This window comes from Seriola lalandi, unplaced genomic scaffold (assembly GCF_002814215.2).
Source record: "Seriola lalandi dorsalis isolate HSWRI2012SDOR001 ecotype SW California unplaced genomic scaffold, Sedor1 jcf7180002054412, whole genome shotgun sequence".
In the NCBI taxonomy this organism is placed as follows: Eukaryota; Metazoa; Chordata; class Actinopteri; order Carangiformes; family Carangidae; genus Seriola; species Seriola lalandi.
The window spans coordinates 698,581-720,869 of record NW_019524965.1 but is presented as its reverse complement, the minus strand read 5'-3'; the positions used below and the strand labels follow the sequence as shown (position 1 = coordinate 720,869).

Genomic DNA, 22,289 nt, shown 5'->3' with positions numbered 1-22,289 from the left:
TGTCGAGTGTGTGAGGCTGACATAAATGAACAAGACCAAGAAATATGGAGCATTGATTAAATAAAAGAAAACACAGGCAACTTACATCTGTTAACTAGGTTACACGTTGCCTCCCATTGGCTTTCTGGGTCAGGATAACATGTCTGTCTCCATTCCCACACTGTCTTCAACATGCCTTTCAAGCTTTTCACCAGTAGATGATAGTAAAGTACCGTCAACTTACCTACCCCGCGGCATTACCTGATGTAACTGGCTTTTCGGCTTTATATAACCCAGCCCACTGTTATCGTTCTGACAGCAGTGATTGGTCAAACGTGTTGCGTGTTGGCCAAACGTACAGATTCATTGGCTTTCTCGCTTGTCAGTCAAAGATTTCCCCAAGGTACAGTATGGTACAGCGCGAGCCAACCCGGGCCACGTTGACAGTGTTGTAACTTCAGGTGTCTTTGTTGAACGGTTGTTGTATCAGTCGGTGACTCGGTGAAGTTAGGGGCTCTTCGATATATTCGTAAGTTTTTTTCATTACATACACATTCAGTGTTAGTTGTTATTTCTGCTGTGTATTTGTGTGTTTAGAAATGTTGCTTCGCTTAATAAGGAAGTTGGAGTTTGTTTACAACTGTAGCACAACATAGCTAAAAGCTGCGAGCACATCCGTTTTTAGACTTAGCCAATCATATATCTTTTTTAAGATGAAATGCATTAATGCCTACTAAAGTAACTGTTTTCAACTCTTCACACACACAGGTAGAATGAGTGTGGGTTTCATAGGGGCGGGTCAGCTGGCCCACGCTCTGGTGAGAGGCTTCTCAGCTGCAGGTGAGTGAATCATACTTTCCCATGTGTGTATTATTCAGAATTGACTTATGGTGTTGATGTATGTTGATTGCAGTCACACACTGAAATGATTTCTGGACACTTTTTCATCCTTCAAGGCGTGATTGCCACCCACAAAATCACAGCCAGTTCCCCAGATACAGATCTCCCAACAGTGCAGGGACTGCGGGTGGGTAGACAATTAGGGATAGGTATTATTAATTGCTTTGCTTGCACATAATGTATTCCCATGTGTACTTCTGTCAAGTGACATACTGAAACCCATGTCATTTGTACAGAAATTGGGTGTGAACTTCACCACCAGCAACAAGGAGACAGTGAACAAGAGTGATGTTCTCTTCCTTGCTGTGAAGCCCCACATCATTCCTTTTGTACTGGATGAGATTGGATCAGACATCGAAGATCGTCACCTTATTGTGTCCTGTGCGGCAGGTGTCACCATCAGCTCCATAGAGAAGGCAAGTCATAGCCCTCTGCTTTCCCACATTACTTACAGAATAGAAATAGTTAATAGCTGAAGTGGAAGAATAGTCAAATGTCTTTTTAATAACTCAGTCCTTAATTATTTTGCATTATCTTGGATTAGACAATAGTGTGTGCACAGTATCTAGCCTAGAGGTATGTTCAGTTGAGAAATGTGGATATGATGTTCAGCAGGTAGATGCTGTTTTTCATTGTAAAATTGAAATGAAACTTGGATCCTGAACAGTGCTTTTAAAACCAGCAAAACACGTTTAAACTGTAGTGTAGCACAACATAATTATAATTGAAATCCCTGATGACATTGTTATGTATCTCCCAGCTCTGGATGATAAATAATTTTGGTAAAATTCATGTCTTTAGTAAGTAAGTTCAGCCCTCGGCTGTTATGAGTACACTGCCGCACAATTTTAACACAAGGTTCTCTCTGTATTTTTCATGGTCTGATCTCAGCAGACCCTCCGGCAAAACAGTCACATGTTGTAACATGACATTGGTTAGCAGCTTATGAATATATAAAGTTAGATTGTTTAATCTTCATAAATGCTAAAAAAAAATTCATGGCACACGAAAGCAGATGCAACTTCAACCCTTAGTATATTTTTATATGAATTTTGATGCATATTAGCTTTGTTCAAGTTGAAGGATAGGCGTCATGTTTTTTCAAGTCTGGCTTAAAACAATACTCACATGCTCATATATTCCCACTTTTCATGGTGGCTGTTAAAAGATCCCTACAAGTTACAGTCTGTTTACTGCAAATTCTTTGTATTACAATTCCTCCACAAATAAAACACCAAAACATTGTCGAGGGAAACACAAAGAGTGAATTCTGGGCATCTGACTATATGTTTTAGGCCAGACTTGTGAACCTATCCTCTGAAGGTATAACCGCAAGTGAGCCCAATTTTGTCTGTATTCTTAAGGCAGTCCATGAAATAGTGCATTGCTATCCATTGCAGAAGCTGCAGCAGTATCGCTCTGCTCCAAAGGTAATGCGTTGCATGACCAACACTCCAGTGGTGGTGCGCGAAGGGGCCACTGTGTACGCCACAGGTACCCATGCAGAGGTGGAGGATGGAAAGCTTCTGGAGCAGCTGATGGCCAGTGTAGGATACTGCACTGAGGTGGAAGAGGACCTGATTGATGCTGTTACTGGTCTCAGTGGTAGTGGTCCTGCCTACGTGAGTTAATTATATCATATCTGTCATGTTTTGGAATACTGTCTTAACAAAAAATTCATCTTTTTGATTGTTTTCCCTCATTTTGATGATTGTGGCCTTGCAGGCGTTCACCGCTGTAGATGCTCTTGCTGATGGTGGAGTGAAAATGGGCCTAAACAGGAGACTTGCTGTACGCCTCGGAGCCCAGGCCCTGCTGGTATGGCCTTTATCCTAATTCTGTTATACCAGATGTGAACTGCAGCTTGTTTTGGTTTGTTCTAGACAAAGTCTGAATAAACCGTATCTGGATGAGAAAAAAAAAAGTGAAAGATATTCTCGCAGTGACATCACACCAGCTTTGATGTCCACCATCATGTTGACAGCTCGATTATTAATAACAACAAGAAAACAGCTGTTAAGTTTTGTGCATTGGAAAAATCTGTCCACAGACATATAGTTGGTAGTTCTCGCTTCAGTAGGTGTCTACATGACCCCATTTTGCCATGATGATACACACAAAGAGACTCAAAAGGTGAAAACAAAACCAGCTCCAATGTGGCATCTGATAAAAACAGGTTGTTTATGACGTGATCAGAGTTGTGCTGGACTGATGTGGATATCACTTTCTGTTTCTTCTAAGGGAGCAGCTCGAATGCTCTTGGACTCAGAGCAGCACCCTGGGCAACTCAAGGACAATGTGTGTTCACCAGGGGGCGCCACCATCCATGCCCTGCATGTTATGGAGAGTGGTGGCTTCCGCAGCCTCTTGATTAATGCTGTGGAGGCCTCCTGTGTTAGGACTAGGTATGTTGATAAGAAATAATGCAAGACAAACAAACTAACAAATCATATTCCCTGTCATATGGATTCAAGAAATGCTTTTAAGTTAATTGTCTGAGGCTGAGTTTTTTTTTTTTTTTTTTTTTTTAAAGTTTGTAATTCAGACGGTAGATGGAGCCATGTGCAAATCATTTTAATTATATCCTCTGCTTACTAATTACCTAATGATAAGATTAGTATTATGCGACTATACTTTGTTGTGCTAAATATGTATATTGCATGCTGGTTTGTAAATGCTTCTGTGTTCCTGACCTTTTCTTAAAAGGGAACTTCAATTTTTGGCTGACCAAGAGAGGATCTCCCCAGCTGCCATAAAGAAAACAACTCTGGACAAAGTGCTGCAGCAGCCAGGAGTGACCGCGGAAGCTGTTGGAGTCAGATCCGGTGGGATCAGTATGTTTAACAGCAGCAAACCCAGGATTAAGAAGAACTGATCATTTTTTGTCAGGCAGAGAAACTGCACACTTTAATGTGACTTGTCACTTCACTGGTGATGCAATATAGGCTGTCAATAAACCACTCCAGGCAGATGATTGTTGAAACATAAGATAACCAAGTGATTTGCTTTCTAGAATAAAATCAACAGAATTTGGGATGATGCCTGACAATATGAAAAACTATGAGTAATGAGTAATATAATATTTTTGTAATGAAATGTCTTCCCCCTGTAATGTTTTATATTCTTAATTGGTACCTACCCATTCAAGGTTTGCTTCCTGTGCTATCACATCACTTCCCCAGTCAGTTAATGTATGGTATCTGTGGTTGTTATATGCTTTCTAAATGTTATTTCACTTGGTCCTTTCTGATGGTAAATGGAAAAATTTAGGTTTACTAGTTATCCATGCAGTCAGTGGTGTGCAGTGAGGCTCTGGACCATTGTTTTTTTATGTCCTGCCACCAGTGTACATAGCATTATATTGTCATGCTAGTGTCTGTGACTCTGCAGACCACAAGTAGCCAATATGCAATAGATACACTGATAGCACTGATTTCCCAGAAATTGCTGTAACTCCTTAGCACTTAAAGCTAACAAGTTTAAGCTGGTACCAAGTATATAGTATGAAAAGACAAGCATGTTGGTATGGAAAATCTTTACTAATTAATTAGCTATTTGACTTAATTAGGAGGAAGCTGATTTTTCTTCTGAACATGATAACTCAGGAACAATACATAATAGAAACTTCATACTTGCACCATATGTACCATGTATGGAATAGATTATTTGGTTAGATATTGGTGTGCATTACATCATATATTTGCATATTATTGAGGTAAAACTTTGTTTTGATTAAATCATGGTGGGACATAAGGCAACCCAAGTGCATCTTGTTGTGGAGATGATATTACAGTTTAACTTGTATTTATGCAGTCTCAAAATTATGTCCAATAGGAGATTTTACTCCTTAGAATTTTCTTAAAATGTGTTAACTGTAATATTTTATGATACAATAAAACTCTGGATATTTTCAAAACCTTATTAAATATTTTTTTTAAAGCATACCATGGGTGTGATTTATTTGTTCCAACAGGTATTAGATACAGTAAATGCCAGCAGCACTGTTTTCCAGTCACCCAACAGGTATTAGCAGCCGCAATATAACAATGGGTGATGTGTTTTTGGTTATAATTTTTCTCTCTTGTGAGGAAAGAAGATCCTTCATGAATGAAGGCACGTGACCAAACACGGTGACGTCTGGCTTCGATACAAGAGAAAGGAATCAACAAGGAGAGCACGAGCTGGCGTTTGGGAGCGTTTGTCAGTGAAACCGAAGGTTCAACTGTGCCTCTAATGTTTGGTCGCCCGCATGTTGCTATAAGTAGAGGACCTTGACGGCTACAACTTCAGAGAGCGTCATTTTAAAGTCAGGTGGGTCTGGAAACCAAACAGAGTCGGTGTTGTTATGCTGAGTGTGCATGCCTTCGCCTCGCCGCTGACAAGCACCACCAAGCTGGCCGCCGCTAGCTTTAGCATAGCTAGCTTCTCGCATCTACCGTCGTCAAGTTCAATCTGCTTGATGGCAAAAATGGTTTTCAAACTAAGAGGGGCCGCATCACTCAAGCGGTTAGCGCACGTTCTCGCATTTAAGGGGTTTATTTTGAAAGCGTGTACCGGAAGTGCTTGTGTAGTCGGTGAGAGCTGACAATGGTTGGGCTCCTACAATGCTGAGATGGCAGCTAATCTTTTGTACACACTCATAAGCCGCGAATAAAGCATGTCATTCAGATTTTGGGTTTTGGTGTAGCGCGGCAGGCAGTGCGTTTCGCGCGTGAACGGTGATTTCCCCAACAGAGGAATCGCTCTATTGCCACATTTATAGTAGGAAGGCTGAGCACGGGGATTTCCTCGCTTGCTTGTTTTTGTAGGCGGGGAGTTGTTTGCCACTTTCACAAGCAGGCGTTGAGAGGCTGGATACAAGAGTCGTGGAATGTCAGAACTGTGTAACTAGGTTGCTTTTGTGACAAACAGTTTGTCCGGGCGTCTCGTGTCCATTATATCACGGCGCTTCTTGGTGGTTTGTCAACTCATGCGCTTCTTGCCGTTCAAACCTGCTGCTTCATCACCTCGTTGTGAAAAGGAGCAAGAGCAAGCCGAGGCAGCGGTTTAGCGAGATCAGGTTGGTTGCAACATTTTTCTCGTGGCATTTCTGTCAAAGATGAATGTGATTGTCAAGGCTGAGCATCGTGTTGTGCAGCTTTTGTGCAGCTTTAAATGCATGCACAGATTTCATCTTTTAGGAAATGCTTCCAAACCATCGTTTCGTATTGAATTGGTTCACCTGAAGTGACAATTCATTTAACCACTGGTTAAATTGTAACAATGGCAGTGCCAAACCAAACCCGCCGTCCTTGGCTTTAATATCACATTCAGGCAATTAACCACAGTATTGTTTTATTACTAGAGTCAACCAACAAGCAGCGGTATTTTTATCATGCTGAATCATCACAATGATGTATTTAGACGTTCTCACAATCCACCCCGAAATATGGCACCACCGGACAAAGGTCTGCTCGGTGGATAAGGGTCGATGTTTATCACCAAGCCGCCGTCATTGAGGAGATGGATCGAAATGGTGCTGATCTGTTGTGCAAGTCACTCATCATGCCATGAGCATCAAGTGATGACCATCATGCATTTATCAATAGGCTCATCTACATTCAGCTGAGAATGTGCATTTTATTGCAGTGCTGTCATGATGTACATCAACAAACAGGGTGTGAGTACATTTAGACTAAGTGCTTGGGTGTCAAGTGCGATGTCAAATCCATTTGAAAAATGCATGATAAGCAATATATTATGCCTGTGTTGTTATAATGGAATCCTGCAATGAGTGGCTGTTTAAAATGGGTCATGTGTAATTATGGGATTATGGGAAGTTGAAAACAACACCTAATTTAGGTAGTATTTGATATAAAAAGCTGGTGTAGGATTTAAGTATTTTGATATGTGTGGCTTGCTTTGAACGCCTTGTATATTTGTTACTTAATACTACAGAGAAACAGCTTTCTTGTGACATTATTTAATGCAGTGAAAGACTTCTTTTCTCTTATTTTGGGCTGGCAGATGCTCTTATTTCCCTGTGTGTGACATGATGAAATTTGCTGCCTATTAGAGTGCACGCTTATGGAGGGCAGGTAATGAATTACCCATGGAGAATCTCTGTGCAATTTGAAAAGTCACCTTGGAAACTGTTGAGCATATATAGGCAGGGCTAAACAGATAGAAGTTGCCCATTCTTGCTCAGATATCCAACTTATTTCATCATCCCTGTTCATGGGAGCAGGGCATTGAAGTGTGTTTAGCAGACAGGCCAGCCCCACATCAGAAGCTCGGCTTTGCAATGAAGCGTAATGCCCATCTCTGCCTTTCTCTGCAGGTAACAAGAACAGATGAGGGCCCATGTAAGAGCCCGATGGGGCTGGCAATGGTGTGTGGATGAAGGCAGGGAGTGGTGGAGATCAGCTCTGAGATTTATCACCTCTTGCATTGAGGTAGCGAAGATAAAATAAGGCTTGATACTGTAGAGGTGAATCGAGTGCACAACTCATATCCAGTGGCGTTGCTCAGAATGGGCAGGTGGTGGAGGCTGGAAGAGGATATGTGAGGTTGATGAAACATGAGGCAAGACTTTACACAGCATAGAGTACAGTCTGGCCACCAACACCTCTGTTTGGTCAACACAGCTGTGCCTTGGGAGTAGTTAGCCTATTCAGGACAATTAACAGCCTCCAGAAAGGAACACAAATGTGGGATTTGTCCACAAAAGTGCTGCTTAAGCTGCACGGGGAAAAGGGAATGCCTGGAAGGAAAGGAGAAAAAGATCAATATAGTTTTTTTCCCCCCTTTTTGCAATAGGGAGGGAGTGTTGGTGATGAAACCTCTTGCAAGTGTAGTGCGGATTATGATTGCTTAGCATTGCGATATGCCCGCTCCACTTCTCAAAGTAATACTTTCATCCAGACAGAGTAGCAAGTGTGTTTGATGATTTTTCTGTTTGCTGCTTGAGTTAGACTTGGCATGTTCATTACTGCCCTCTGTGTGTTCATAATGTAGATTAGCAAATATCGGACGCAACATTGCGAGTGTAAGTGTGGAGCCGTTCACTGGCTTCTGTTTTTCATGTAACCTACTTTTACTCTGGCTGATTTATGTGCAGGACACATCAGTGGTAAACTGACATTAAAAACAAGTGATTTAACCACACCCATACTTGTGTAACATGCTAAGTTAAAATGAACCTAGTGACTCACACAGGGAAGAAACATCTAGTTTCATTACATTTTCAAGAGTTTTAGGAGACGAAATTAGACTGTTGTCCCTATGTTCTGATATGTTCTGGGCTCAATATGATTAAAATATTCTAAGGAGATTCAGGATAGTGAGACCTTGTTCTGTGATAAGCAGTGTATAAACCCACATTGGAGAGGAACTTAGGCAGATGATTGTGCCTGAGTACTGTCTGTATTGGTTCCTGATCAAATTAACATATTCTCTGAAAATATCTTTGGGTTTCTCAAATAAATGCCTTCTAAATTAGGACTCTACTTGGTTACATTATGCTATACATGCAGCAGGATCCAGCATTAATATTTTTATTACCTCCTCCATTTAGTCAAAATCATTTTATGGGCACCATTCAACAAAATGACAATATTTAGTTAGAATTGTGAGGTATTTATTTACACAAAATATTATTTATATTTAAAAATGTATATTATTTACAAAAGTAAAGCGGCAAACATTAAATCATTAAAAACTTCCCTGCTTGGTCTGTATTGCTTAATGCAACATTGAGATATTTATTCAATATTTATTTAGCTGAGTTCCTGGCGAACACAGACTGACTAGGTTGCAGTTCAGTTTACAGATAGAACATTTAAACACAATGTTAATGGACATACAACCTGCTGCAGAGATCAAACCTGCAACCTTACTCTTACAAAAAGAAAATTTCAAACAAAACTTATACCTTCTATGACATGTTATTCAGTTTTTAATTTATTCCAATACTTTGAGCTTTAGTTCAGACTAAAATATGTGAGAAAACAGGAGGAGGGATGATCATTGCAATGGTCAGACTTGCGTTAAAATTATTGGTACTGAACGCATTATTATTAATTCAGACTATACTCTGGAGTGATTTAATTGCAATTTTTTTGGGGGGGGGCAATCATTGAGTGTGAGGCTCCATCAAATATCCTGTAGGCAGACATCATCAATCACTTGCTATAATGTGAACTGAATGGTGGCAGTGTTATTAATAGAAATTAGCATCTTTGTTACTTTCAGGTGGTAACTCTGCTAACTGTGCTAACTGACTGCATTTGAATCAAAGCACTCCACAGGAAAAAATAAGATGATAAATTTGTTTTCTTGCTTTTTTTATTTGGTCATGCTGCCAAGCTGTGTTTATTTGATGGCCTTATCACTCAGGGGTGTTTTCAATTGAAGAGAATCCACCTCAAAATCATAGCTGTTCAGTGGTAGTAATCACAGATGTGATTTATTTCAATATCATTTAGTTTTTAAATTGCGTTAAAATTTGTTGAACTGCTGTAGTTTAGCCTTTTGTGCTGCAAAGGCTGTGTTGTAGCTGTTAGGTCAATGCAATATGAATTTCATATGTATGCAACCAGTGTAGTAAAGCTCCTGGATATTTTGCCAGTGTGTGGGTCGTCTGCAACCCTTACTTCCTCTGCCAGTGCAAGGCCGAAGTATCAAGAGCTGTTCTCTTCCTGTTTAATCAAGTCCTCCAGGCGGATACTGTGTAAGGCCAGTGAAATCTCCTCTCTTGTCCCACCGCTTTTACTAACAGAGCAGCTCCAAGAGTAAACAGCAGCTATCAAGCTTAGAAATAGATTCTGTATGTATCGAAACATTGGTTAATGCAAACCAGTCCAAACCAAGTCCCTTTAAATATCCCTCACATTATCAGTGACTTCAGAAAATATAAAATCCCTTGAGGGCAGTGATTCATGTTTTTCCCTTTAAACCACATGAACTAGATGCAAATTTCAGACATAAATGTGCCACATGCTCTTCTGCATGGTATAACCTACTAGCTTCCATATGGGGCTTTTTTCAGAGCCATTGTCTATTAGAGTGCATCATTTTATGGTAATTATTTTTAAATTGTGACACATAAGCAGTGTTAGTTTTGTATGTAAATAAACAGAAAAATTTACATCAGGAAACTACACAAAGTTCCACAATATTTAAAAGTTTTTAATGTTCTCTGTTTTCATCACCCACTGTTTGTCCAGTTAGAAATACTTGAATCTTTTAGACTGATTATAAAATGGAGCAAATATTGGTTAATATCTTGGTAGTATTTAATTATTTTAATTAAAGAGACAGGATAATTAATTATTAGCCTAATACCATTTGTCTTGATCCTGAAAGGCTAGTGTAATCTTAGGTCAGGAGTGATGGTACCTATTAAAATACCGCTATTATAATTGTTTCATCTTTCCAAAATTGCTAAATACAATTTTAAATAAATGATCTTAATTAATGAAGGCATCAAAATAATTGCTATACTACATTGTATAAACAAGTCAGATGTGAGGCATTGTCAATTGTAATTTTAAGGATATTTTTTTTAAGACTCTGTGTATTGTATCATGTTGATTCTGGTCCTAGTTAGAATTCAACGCTTTGTAAAATTAGAAATATGTAGGCTACCTAAGCTAGCTGTCCTGGTTTAGGTGCTAACAAATAAGGTGAGAGTCTAATCCCAAGCACCTGTGAAATGTTCCCGAGTTTTATTATGCAGCAGGCAGCAATTCAGTCTTTTTCAATTTGTCATTTACGATTTGTGGAAAACCTAATGCAGCAAGTATCTAAATCCTAAAAAAAGAAATCCTAAAACATCAATCCCAAATTTTGTTTCAGAACTTCATCTTTTTCTTTACTGATTCCCAGAAATGTTGATTATAGCGTGTTTCATTATATTCAGCATCTGTCTATTCATGTAGCCTGAATACATCTGCAGACCAGAGTGACATCAGGATGATGAAAAGACTGTTGCCAACAACCATTTAATTAGAGTCATACTGTATTTATTTTAAGAGTCAGTCCTTTGAAAAGGTTGTGATATCAATTTGGTTATTTGCTATTTTAATATTGCCCTAAACCTCCACTGGTCAAAAGTATTGGCTTAGTATTTCCCCTCTACTGCAAGCATGTCACATTTCCCTCTGAAAGCTGCTGAATGATTTCCCCTCTCCCCCTTTTTTGTCACTCTTATTTCACGCTCTGAATACTTAGTAGTTAATAGCTTCCCTCCCCTCTTCCCATCGTACCTTTCTCTCCCACAGACACGCTCGCACACTGTTGTCTCCATACACAAGTTTACACCAGTCTTCCAGTAACTCTTCCAGAGCTATCAGAGGAGTCTGATTTTTAATTTGCAGTTAAATGGCGCCCGACACATGGAGCTTGCTTGATAATTGACTTCACTCAGCTGAAGGGAGGAATGATTAGATCTGAATATCTAGGCGATCTTTTCAACTCTGAATTAGAAGGGAGGGAGTAAAAGTAGTGGCTCTGATCAGGCATGAAGTGTTGAGAATGACTATTTATGGCATACAGGGTGAACATGTTGGCTGGCTGCATTAAGCATCTCAACCCTGAAAGAGCAAGTGGACAGGACAACAAATAAGCACAGAGCAGAAATTAATGAGCCAAAGCGTAATGAGAAAGTGCTGACATTCCCCTTATTTTTTCACACACTCATCTCATCATGTCCTTTTCGGTATCTCTGTGGTTATCATCATTCTGTTTCCTGTGGAAAGTCCATGATAATGGGGTGGGAGACTACAAGTCTCATACATTATTGATCGGAGAAACTGAATAGGTGATCATACTGACTTCACATCCAGCTCTCTTCTTTTGTGTTGCGTTAATCGGCTAAGATGTGCAGGTTTTGCAAAAACAAAGAGTTGAAAGCGGTGCTAAACCATGCCAGGCCAACCAAAGCCTAATCTACATCTGGGCCTTAGCGCCTATGTCTTTTTCTTGAGGCTGTACAGACCTTCTTTATAAGGCTGGTCTGGTCATAGCAGAAGAGAGAGATTTAAACTAGGCATATAAGAAAATATGAGCCACATTATGTTTTTTTCTTTTGGTGTGAGATGATATTCAGCTGTTTAGGTTCACAGAACTGAGTTGCCGTTGTTGGATGCTGCCCGTGCTTGCCTGTAAACAGTCTTTAATCAGCATGCACCTCCACTGTCTAGTTTTATTCACTTCATTAGCAAGCTGCCAGTGCCAAGTGCCTGGACGCTTCTTTTCAAAAATTGATCATGACAAGTTAAATTTATATGTGCTTGTGTGGTTTTGGTAATCTGTCTCTGTGTGGATAGGTGTGCATGTGATTAGTTATGTGATATGCAATCCACTGTCATGTCTCAGTAAAGCTTGCACCCCGTTAGTCCTCCCCAGCCATGTTTAGTATTCAGAGAGCAGACGCTGTCGTAATCTGGATTCTGAGGCAGGTTGCTGGGGTTTTTGTTTGCACTTATGGCCCTGATAATCTTGTTACACTGCTGTCAAGTGGAGCTGGCTCTCCCTGCAGCCCTCAACCACCATGCGTGCCACCTTCAGTACCAGAAATCCACCCCCTCCCCCCGCGCTGCCCCCACCAGCCTACCGCCATTTTGAGACAGCCGCTGATGGAAGAGCCTTGGATGTATCCTTGAAGAATCACCTCCTGAGCATCTTTATTCAGCCTCCCACCCCCGTCCCTGTCTCCCACCCCCACCTTAGGCAGGCAACGACAGTGATAAATATTCATCAGGGGATGCAGTGCATGGATGCTGTAGCCTCAGTTCCCCCTCAACAAAGGGTCCCCTAGCTAATGGTGTCCATCCTTGGCAGCCCTCCTGGAGAGATCCTGTGGAGGGGATGCGATCATTAAAGCATGACACGGGCTCAAGGCCGGACCTATCATGTCACATCAGCATTTATCCCACCAGAGCCCCACCCCCCACCCCCCCTTGAGTCTCAACCTAAGCCGACCCCACCTTCGTGAGCTGCCCTCCATAGATTTAGATCAACACAGACAGCTTTTGAAGGTTGACTGGGTTGCTCTCATCGTGTTAGTTGAACTTCACAACTTCCTAATTGGCACCTTGGTTTTGGTCCTTGCTGAGATCAGTATTTTTTTTTTTTTTCTCTCAACCTGTTCTTCTCAAGCTCCTCTAAATATGTCGAGCGTGCATTTTTCACAGGGCTGTTTGCTCTCTCTCTCTCTCGCTCTCTCTCTCTCTTTCTTGTCTTCTCACCCTCTCTTTCCCTCTCTCTTTCTCTGTCCGTCTCTCTCACCATCTCCTCCTTCCCTTTCTCTGGGTGACCACACTCAGCGTTTTCTATTTCCTGTGGGTGTGATGTCTCTCCTCCACAAGCAATCAGCTCTGATTTGTCAGCGTTCTTCCAGGCGATTCATAAAAATTCAGCAAGCACCTACAAAAGACATCTGTGTCCCCGCGCCTGCTCCCTGCCGTCACTGGCCCTGTGCTCCAAGCTGCAGCTTTCACCTCCTGCTCCTTTTGCTAGGCACACACAGAAATCAAGAAATCATTAATGGGAGGTAATACCTGTGTGCAATGAAGACACTGGTGTCTCCTGTCCTCGATAGTGACTGTGAAGAGGGCAAACTTGTCAAATGCAAGGGCATTCTTTTGCAATCAAATCAGTGCAGCAAGTCTGAAATTTCCCTTGTCACTTTTTTTTTTAAATTATAGGTGTGTTTTCCTGTCTTCAACCCCTCTGTGTGTTTATGTGCACATGCCTCTTTGTCTCTGTGAGGTATGACATGCCTGGTAGTGGAAGGCAGCAGCTGTGCGTTGGACCTTGTCTGTGTTGTGCTGCCATGCCCTGTCATTGGTAGCCGTCTGTTGGCAGCAGCCTGTGCTGGAGGGTTGCAGCCTGGGTGCAGTCCTTCCACAGTGTCATATGGTAAGCTTTCAGCGTGCCAAACCATGCCTACTATGTTACCCTACACAGCTGTGTGACAGAATATGCCTTCTCAACCTGGACAATGTGCCATCTCTCGGCACATTCAAGAATCCAACTGGTTTTTGAACAATGTTGGGTCTAAGCTGCTGAGGGGGAAATGATAGGCTTAATATGAAATTTGGAAGATGCAGCCTTTTTTCTACTCTCATCCCAGTAGCTATTAGTGGAGTACTTTCCTGTCTATTTGTCCATTATCTGTGCATCATCAGGCAGACCATTATCCCATTATGTTTTGCATCTGTGGTCCAAATGCTTACTGGAAATGAGTCACCACAAAGGCCGGTGAAAGGTAGGTGTTACTATCAGTCAGCTATTCATAGCTGGCCCAACAGGGATGAAAGTATCACATTTAAAAAGTCCTCCGCAGATTGTGAAAAGCTTTTTATATGGGTATCTGCAGCACAGAGAAACATTGCTGTTTTATGAGGAGCCAGAGGACTTTTTGAAGTGAAAGCATCAAGAATGCAAGTCACAATCTGACCTCATGTTATGTCCCCAGCCCGTGTGATAGTGTCGTATTCAGGTCATTTTTAACAAGCGTCTGTCTCTCCCTGTTTGGCTCAGGTGACCGGTTCACCTGTAGCACCCTTTTGTTGCCATGGAAATATCCTGGCCATCTTAGTGCACTTCAGAGCTACGACTCATGTGTTTCCTCCCCTTTCCTTCCCTCACTGAGCTTCTCTGCACACATCACACATATGCATGATGACAAGCTTAGTGGGCGTGTAGGCTACAAACACATGCCCACACAGACAATAGTTCCTTTTGGGATTTCTTTTCTTAGGAATCTTTTATACCCTGTTTTGATGCTAAAAAGTTGTAAGAGCCCACATGTATTTGTTTATGTGCTCAGTACAAACACACACTGCTGGGCTGTGTAAATCAGCTTACCGAGGCAATGTGCTGGCTGAGCTGACTGTGGTGGGTGCCTGTGTCGCTGACACAGCATTTACGGTGTGTACTGTAAAGCACCCAGGGCCGTGTGTGTGTGTGTGTGTGTGTGTGTGTGCGCGCGCACGTGTGTGTGTAAGTGTGTGTGTGTGTGTGTGCGCACGCGTGTGTGTGAGTGAGTGAGTGTGTGTGTGTGTGTGTGTGTGTTTGCGCGCACGCTTATCTGGTGACAGAGCTCACATGGTGAAAGGCACCCAACCTTCTGTCTGTCTTAACACCAGTAGGTTAGATTTCCTGCCTGCACAGCTTCTCTTGGTGTTCCCTCAGTACTGACATGACAGAATAAACTGCAGTGCAGTGCTGTTATTCTGGAGTAGTTGGGGCTCTGCAGTGGTTACAGCAGATCCCTTTTTTCATTGATTTATGGGATTATAGTCTCACACTGGCCAAATCTAGACAGGTGTCACTGTCTAGACTGGATAGCTCGTATAGTACATGAAAGACTGCCCTGTGCCCCTATGTTAATGTATTTTAGCTGAGGTTGTAAGTGCAGCAGAAAGGCTTGAGTCTTTTCAGTCAGTTCATGTGTTTGTCTGGTTCTGCTCTGAAAGGCTGCACTTAATAGAAGTGACTTCTCTAGAGTTTTGTTTTCTAGGAAATTGTAAGGAATTGCTGCCAGCCAACTAAATGTCATTCTCCTCGTGACTCACCACATTGCTGTTTAAATGCAGTGCAGGATTCAAGTTAGAGATCTTTCAAGGCACTTCCCATTCAACTGCATTGCCTGGTCCTACTCAAACTGACTAGTGTTGGAGGGGGAAGTGCGTACCACTAAGTTATCTGTTCATAGTGACAGCTGCAGTAGTAGTTCAGGTACCATTCACTGAGCAGACTTGGCATCACTTACAAGGAAGTCTGAAGACCTTGACCCACTTTGTGCCTTTTTGAATTTCAAGGACTTAGTTATGCTGTAGCTAATTTGCCAGAAAATACATTTTTGTGTATTTCATAGAAAATTTTTGGTGCTATTGTTTTATACTGATGGTGAGTTTTCTTACCTACAGACCAACCAGCAGTACAGGTGGACGCGGCTCTCGTGGCATGACTACCACAAACAAGGGAAACAAGGCCTTGAAGGTAAATAGCTTGCATGACACAGAACTAAGATTGAATAATTTTATACATTAACGAAACAACCAACACTAACTAACCCCCATCCGCAGGTGAAGCGGGAGCCAGGGGAAAATGGCACCAGCCTGACAGATGACGAGCTGGTGACCATGTCGGTGCGGGAGCTGAACCAGCATCTACGGGGGCTGTCGAAGGAAGAAATCCTGCAGCTGAAACAGCGGCGGCGTACCCTGAAGAACCGGGGCTACGCTGCCAGCTGCCGGGTGAAGCGTGTCACCCAGAAAGAGGAGCTGGAGAAGCAAAAGGCTCAGCTGCAGCAGGAAGTGGACAAGCTGGCCACAGAGAATGCCAGCATGAAGGTGGAGCTGGATGCTCTGCGTTCAAAGTATGAGGCCCTGCAGAGCTTTGCCAGGACTGTGGCCCGTAACCCCGTCACCGCAGCCAGGGGACCTATGGCCTCCGTCATAGGGCCCCTCATCCCTGGTAAAGTAGCCGCCACCAGCGTCATCACCATCGTCAAATCCAAAACGGAGGCTAGGTCGTAGTAGCAGAAAGGGGCGGGAGGAAGATTTTCAAGACTTAACTAGTCAGTGCATTGTAACATGGCACAGGATTACCTGTGTAAGTTCTCAGTTTTACCCCTTGGCACTAACACTAACAATATGCTTCCCATTATCACTCTGAAAGTACGACTCAGCAGTCTGCACTCGTCAACAGACATGTTGTGCTTTAGGATGACGCAATCAAATTGTATATTTTAGGATATCAGTTGGTTATTAGTGAATGGTGAAATATTGGCAATACTGAAACATTTCATTTAAAAAGTGAACTGTAAATTCAACAAGGCAATATTGGGTGGAAAAAATGCAAAGTGGCATCAAATTCAGACTGTTAATAGCTTGTTGATTTTTGATGAGGTACTGTATATGATGTGTGTGTTTACTTTAAGACTGAGCTCTTAAGACTTTTCCGTCCTGAGAATTGGAATTTGTAGAGTCTCACAACTTGTCACACTTAGTGAAATAACAAAAAGGCTTACTCCTGGCCTATTACCCAACATAAACTGAAAAAAGAGCCAGCACATATCTCACTTAGAACCCTTTTGCTTGTTATTATGCACTGACTTAAATTAGGTAAAATAACAAATGGTCACAAACTTTTGGTGTGAATGCTACAGATGTCTTCAAAACAGCCTGACTAACCCAAAACTAGTAAATTAGTCCAATTTGTGATTTTGTTGGTCGTCTGTCAAGAATATAAGCATGAAATAATGCTCCCAAATCTAGCATTCATTTCTGTTTATGCATCTGTGACAGGCTTTAATGAACTTGTCATTATCAATATGACTGGTAGATGCAATAATATATGTATGCACTGAAAATACAAAGAGGTCTTGCATATTTATGGTTAAGTGGAAACGTTAAAAATGATCAGCAGTTCTTAATGATATTGTTCCAGAGCTGAGTGCCATTCCAATATGACAAGATTCTTCTACAATATCTGAAAATCTGAATGTTATTACAGAAATATCCTCATGTTTTGTGGGGACAGTGAAATCCACAAACATTTTGAAACATAATTTTTGCTCATAGAGAAAATATGTTCAAGTTGTTTTGTTTAAAAGATATATATTGCATTTTTTGTAATTACTTGTTGACAGGGCCGTCAGATATTTCCAAAAAAAAAAAAATCTTTACACAAGCTTTACTGTTTGAATTGTTAAGGTGTAGAAAACTTTGTCTAATGTTGGGTTCTTGATTTTTATTACTAGGTAGATTACCTTCCATTGTTTATAGAAATACAGAAAAAGAAAACTTAAAAAAAATCCTGTGACATCTTTTTTGCAATTGTACCGAAAGTGGCTTACTATTGAAGTCTGATAGCTTTTTCTAGTGACTAGGCGCGTACTGTGGGGTAGCGCGTGATGTGATGTGTAAGTGACAAGTTGGCAGTGTCGTTCACTGTATAGATGTCAATGCTGTGCTATTTAAAACAAATCTGTAGAGCTAAACTAGGTGGTGTAAACAAGGTCAATTGTCTTTGTGCGTATTGGCATCTGTGATATCCTCTGCTTCCTTGGTGTTAGTTACAAATCATATTGTCATTAAGAGTTTACCACATTGACCCATGTAAGACAGAATTGGGTGAAATGGCATTAGTGGACATGAATTGAAAGGCTTTCACCTGAAGCTAAAAGTGATACTGTCATCACAGAATTGGAATATTGGTTGCACCTGGTGCTGGATGCCCTCTGAATACATCCTCCGCAACCTGAAAGTAAACGACTTCATTAATGGAGAGATTTCATTATTGTATTCACTTCAGCCATGTAATTGGTCTGAATGAGATGGCAGGAAAAGAATGAGTAGCCCCTCAAATTCAGCTTTTCACAGACTAAAAGAAATGTGAAGCTAACACACAGTTTTATAGTTTAGTTGTAGATGTTTTTTTTCCTCCAAATCTTAATGAGAAACCCTGCAGTTTCTCAAGACTATAACAATAAAATTGCATCAATGAACTTAAAGGATAACCGCCAAATGGCGCAGCATCGCTTGTGTAAATTTACCCACTGGTCTTCGGATTGTCAGACTAAAAGAGGTAGAGTTGGGCTGAGGGTTTGTATGCACTAAGCTCCTGCTTGTTTTGCTCAGGACAAAACAGGTCACTCTAAAAATGAACAAACCATTCTAGATGAGAAGCAGGGAAGCAGGGATGGCAGCTCTGTTCATTTTCTTTTTCTTTTCTTTTTATAATAAGCATGTCATAAAGGGCTTCAATCCACACTCAGAAAGAGACACAGCACGACCACGTAGAATTACAATCAACAGCAGCTGCCAGCAGCGCTCCTTCTGTGCCAAGTGTCGCATCACTCTCCTGGTCCTCTAAAAGGAATTTAACAGTGAAGCAGTTTTACACCTCAAGGTGAAAGTAGTTGTGTAATGACATTAACTGAATGCACTTCATCCAGATCTCACTCTCACTCCTGCTGGTCAGAACGTCTTATAGTGTCGGCAAGGTGTTAATCTACAGTCACTCTCAAAACTACGCCTCAGCAAAACTCCATGCCAGAGACCTGGGTGCTGGTTATACTGTCTGTGTGCAAGTATGCTATCCTCACTTTGTCAACATGCTTAGCTATCTACATTGACTGGTTAACTGTGGGAAAAATATATATCTGACTCTTGACATAGCCCAGTATTGATGTTGGCGTCCTTATTGCTGTGGCAGTCTTGTGGAGTGAATCTTTTTTCGTGTCAAGTGTCTTTAAGGTGTTCGAGTGGCACCGTTGACCAATCTTTCAATCTCTGCTAGAGATGACGACTCCCTCTTTCTCACACATACAGGTGTATAGTATGTAGCTACAGTAGGTATTAATGACCATTGTGAAAAAGTGACCCTTAATATGCAACTCAGTGGAAAGGTGTGAAAGAGTAGATGTAAGAGTAATCAATATTGTCAAAGTGACTATGGTCTGTTATTTAATAATCCTTGCTGTTTTGTAGTTTTTTTTTGTAGATTTTTCTTTTTTGTAAAATGTGTTTTTATTTTGCCCTCTGACTTGGCATCCCTAAATGGAATAGCAGTTGGCCCTTGTTTATAGTAGCTAACATGTTAAAACTGTAATAGTGTACAGTGTTTTTTAAAGGAATCATTTAACAGTTGCACTCAAGCCTTACTCCCTAATTACTCTGGTCTTAAATTAGCTGAATTGCAGATCCATAAATTGGACTTGGATATCTGAATGAAAGACATTGCTATAATATATACAGTATGTTCAGTTTCGTGCACTGAGTGAAATGGATGCTACAATAGATTCTGACACAAGGGCCACTTGCAATATCTTTTTTTTTTTTCTTAAGTATGCCTGGGTGTGCGTTTGTGTGTGTGTGTTTGTATGAGTAAGGTTCCTCTGCTGCTACACCAGTCATTAATGCTCGTTGTTTGCTGTAGCACCATCCACAGCATTTCTGTTCTCATTTCGTGTTGAGTGTGTGTTTTGGAATTGATCTTAACACTGTAATTTGTTCTGCAGATTTAATTTTTAATTGGTTATGGCTTTTTTGTTTGTTTGTTTTTGTTTTTTTTTTACAAGCAACATGTTAGAGAGGATAAATAACAGCACTTGTGTGGCAGTTGATTTTAATAGCTCTCAAGACATTGGCTTTTTTCATGAAATTATGCTTTGTAAACTGTTGACTGTGCAGGTTTTTTCCTCTTACTCCATGGAGTGGGTCTGTGTTTCAAAGTTATAAAAATCTGACTAAAGCGAGTAATACAAAGTTAATAATCTGTTTTGTTATTTTTCTGTATGGGTTGTAATAAAATATTGCAGTACTTTGTATGAAAACAGACAATAGTTAATTGTAACTATTTATAAATTAAATTATTGTACTTTTTGCAATCTGTAGATAAGTACTATGTATTCATATATACAGTAACAACTGTGGATTTAAACGTGATTCTCTGAGGTGTCTAAGTTATTGATGTATATATTGTATGTTTGTTGATACAGCTTACTTTATTTTCTATAAGACCAATAAAATGTTTTGAAAAAGGATTTTAAGCACTGCTGCTCTGTCTTTAGAGGCTTTTAAACACTGTTGAAATTGGGTTTTGTCATATTCTGTGGCGTCATTGACCCAGTTTGATACTTGTAAAAATAAACTGGCGGGGAAGGATTTTTGCCGTCCAGGGTGGGTTTTAGAAGACAGCGATCATTTAGATGGCACGATTTCTTTTTCTGTGATCCAAAAAAAGCTGTTGGGCGACCCACTTTGGCTAACCTCAGTGGACATATTTTTGGCCCGACACGAGTAAAACATTAGAGTCATGAAGGATGTCTAGGTGTGCTTGTCCTAGATTAGGAGGAGTAGTGAGTTAGTCATCTCTGCTCCCTGTGGGGCTCCTAAACCCCGTCTGTCTCAGCGCACCTCATCAAACATCACCCTCCTCAGCAGCGTTTCAACCCCAGCACATTCAAAACACATCTCATGAGAGAACATGCAGAGACAAAGAGACAGATGGCTGAAGACAAGCTACATCTTAACCACTCCATCCTGCAGGGCAAGTCTAAACCCCAGCGTCTCAGCACCATTGCAGCATGGTATTGTTCTTCCCCCCTCGCTTAAATGGAGGCGGCTCCTACAGGTCTGTGTGACCTGTGCCTTAAAACAGGCTCTTCTCCCTCCTCGGATGCCTGCCCCAGACAACCGGATGGCCTCTGAAGAGTTGATTAATTTGGCGGGTTGGGTTAAGGTGAGCTGGTGGGCAATCTAGGACAGCATTCTTCATCCTCACCCACTTCTGCAGCAGGTGCCTGCCCCAGTTCTGAGACCACAGCCTGCTCTACAATTAATGTTGCCATCCCCATCAGCAAGGCCGTTCATTTACCATGTCTGCCCTGCCAAAGCTTGGCATGGGCTTCCACTCTGCAAATGTCACCATGGCAGAGGACATGCCTGCTTATCAGAGATACTGCACAGGGTGGGAGGTATATTTCTTCCTGTTTGCATCAGCAATTATTTTGAATCACTTAAAGGGAGCGACAAAAAATATTATCCTCTATCTAAAATCTAAAAACATGATTTTCAGTGCTATCCCAGCTGTGAGAAAAAGTCAATGTGTGATTCTCTCCAGATAAAAAGATCCCAAACAACTAAAGATACAAGACAGCAGATCCCAGTGTATGCAACATTACAGCTTGTCAGGAGGTTATTGTGCACTTGCTTAGCAATATATGGAACTGGGTTTCCCTCTGCTGGCACCTCAGTGTAAAAACTTTAACAGGGTTTTTCCACAAGATGACGCCACATTCTCTGAACAGAAGGATTCCCCTTGCAGTGCATGCCTTTCACCAAACAGCAGAGACATTAATTTCACCTCACATGTTGAAGTGTCATGTTGTGAAATATTGCCTAAAACAAAACGTGGGCCGTAGTTCTGTTTTCTTAGTTTTAACTGGAAAGAAGTCACACATTATATTATTTTAGCCTAGGATCAATACAGATATGCTGTAAACGTCCAAGTTTATTAGAAACACTTAAACAATCTAAACAATCTCTAGCAAATCTTTTTGTTTATATTGTTAAGATTAAGCTGACACTGTGAGAGAGGGGTTAACTCATCTTTTGAGGGCATAGTTAGTTGTATTGGACTGCATTATATTGCAAGGCATCTAATAGGTGTGTTATATTCTGTCCCTCTCATTTATTGGCTGTAAATGATGATGGACAAATCATTAGACACACCAGTCAGTACAACACACAACTAAATTACCTTAAGATACCAAAAAATAAGTCAGAGTAAAAGATATTTTCTTCTTGGATGTGATCTCAGTGGTCACCACAAATTTGCAATAATGTTTTAACAGATAATTGATAAGCCCATATTTTAATATACAATAAATCAATAAATTCAGATGATGT

General features: G+C 41.0%; 2 protein-coding genes across 4 annotated transcripts; both read left to right on the top strand.

Moving 5' to 3' along the window:
- Positions 1-371: 371 nt before the first annotated feature.
- Positions 372-4,823, top strand: pycr1a (pyrroline-5-carboxylate reductase 1a). The gene is made up of 8 exons (XM_023410010.2): positions 372-508; positions 748-819; positions 936-1,006; positions 1,116-1,295; positions 2,280-2,501; positions 2,605-2,697; positions 3,121-3,284; positions 3,586-4,823. The coding sequence occupies exons 2-8, from the start codon at positions 753-755 to the stop codon at positions 3,752-3,754; spliced, it is 966 nt and encodes a 321-aa protein (XP_023265778.1). The 5' UTR covers positions 372-508; positions 748-752; the 3' UTR covers positions 3,755-4,823.
- A 203-nt stretch (positions 4,824-5,026) lies between these two features.
- On the top strand, positions 5,027-20,422 carry LOC111657772 (transcription factor MafG). Of its 3 annotated transcripts, none has more exons than XM_023410077.2 (3): positions 5,027-5,190; positions 15,798-15,870; positions 15,957-20,422. In XM_023410077.2, exons 2-3 carry the CDS (start codon positions 15,835-15,837, stop codon positions 16,407-16,409), a joined length of 489 nt encoding a protein of 162 aa, XP_023265845.1. In that variant the 5' UTR covers positions 5,027-5,190; positions 15,798-15,834; the 3' UTR covers positions 16,410-20,422. The 3 variants fall into 3 exon arrangements, with proteins under 3 accessions (XP_023265845.1, XP_023265850.1, XP_023265849.1); XM_023410082.2 differs by lacking the exon at positions 5,027-5,190 and adding an exon at positions 5,474-5,938; XM_023410081.2 differs by lacking the exon at positions 5,027-5,190 and adding an exon at positions 5,968-6,538.
- Positions 20,423-22,289: the final 1,867 nt, after the last annotated feature.

Coding starts and splice junctions, on each gene's coding strand:
- pycr1a (XM_023410010.2), top strand. CDS start 753: ATGAGTGTGGGTTTCATAGGGGCGGGTCAGCTGGCCCACGCTCTGGTG. Junction 2,502..2,604: donor GTGGTAGTGGTCCTGCCTAC/GTGAGTTAATTA, acceptor GTGGCCTTGCAG/GCGTTCACCGCTGTAGATGC. Junction 2,698..3,120: donor TCGGAGCCCAGGCCCTGCTG/GTATGGCCTTTA, acceptor GTTTCTTCTAAG/GGAGCAGCTCGAATGCTCTT.
- LOC111657772 (XM_023410077.2), top strand. CDS start 15,835: ATGACTACCACAAACAAGGGAAACAAGGCCTTGAAG. Junction 15,871..15,956: donor AGGGAAACAAGGCCTTGAAG/GTAAATAGCTTG, acceptor CCCCATCCGCAG/GTGAAGCGGGAGCCAGGGGA.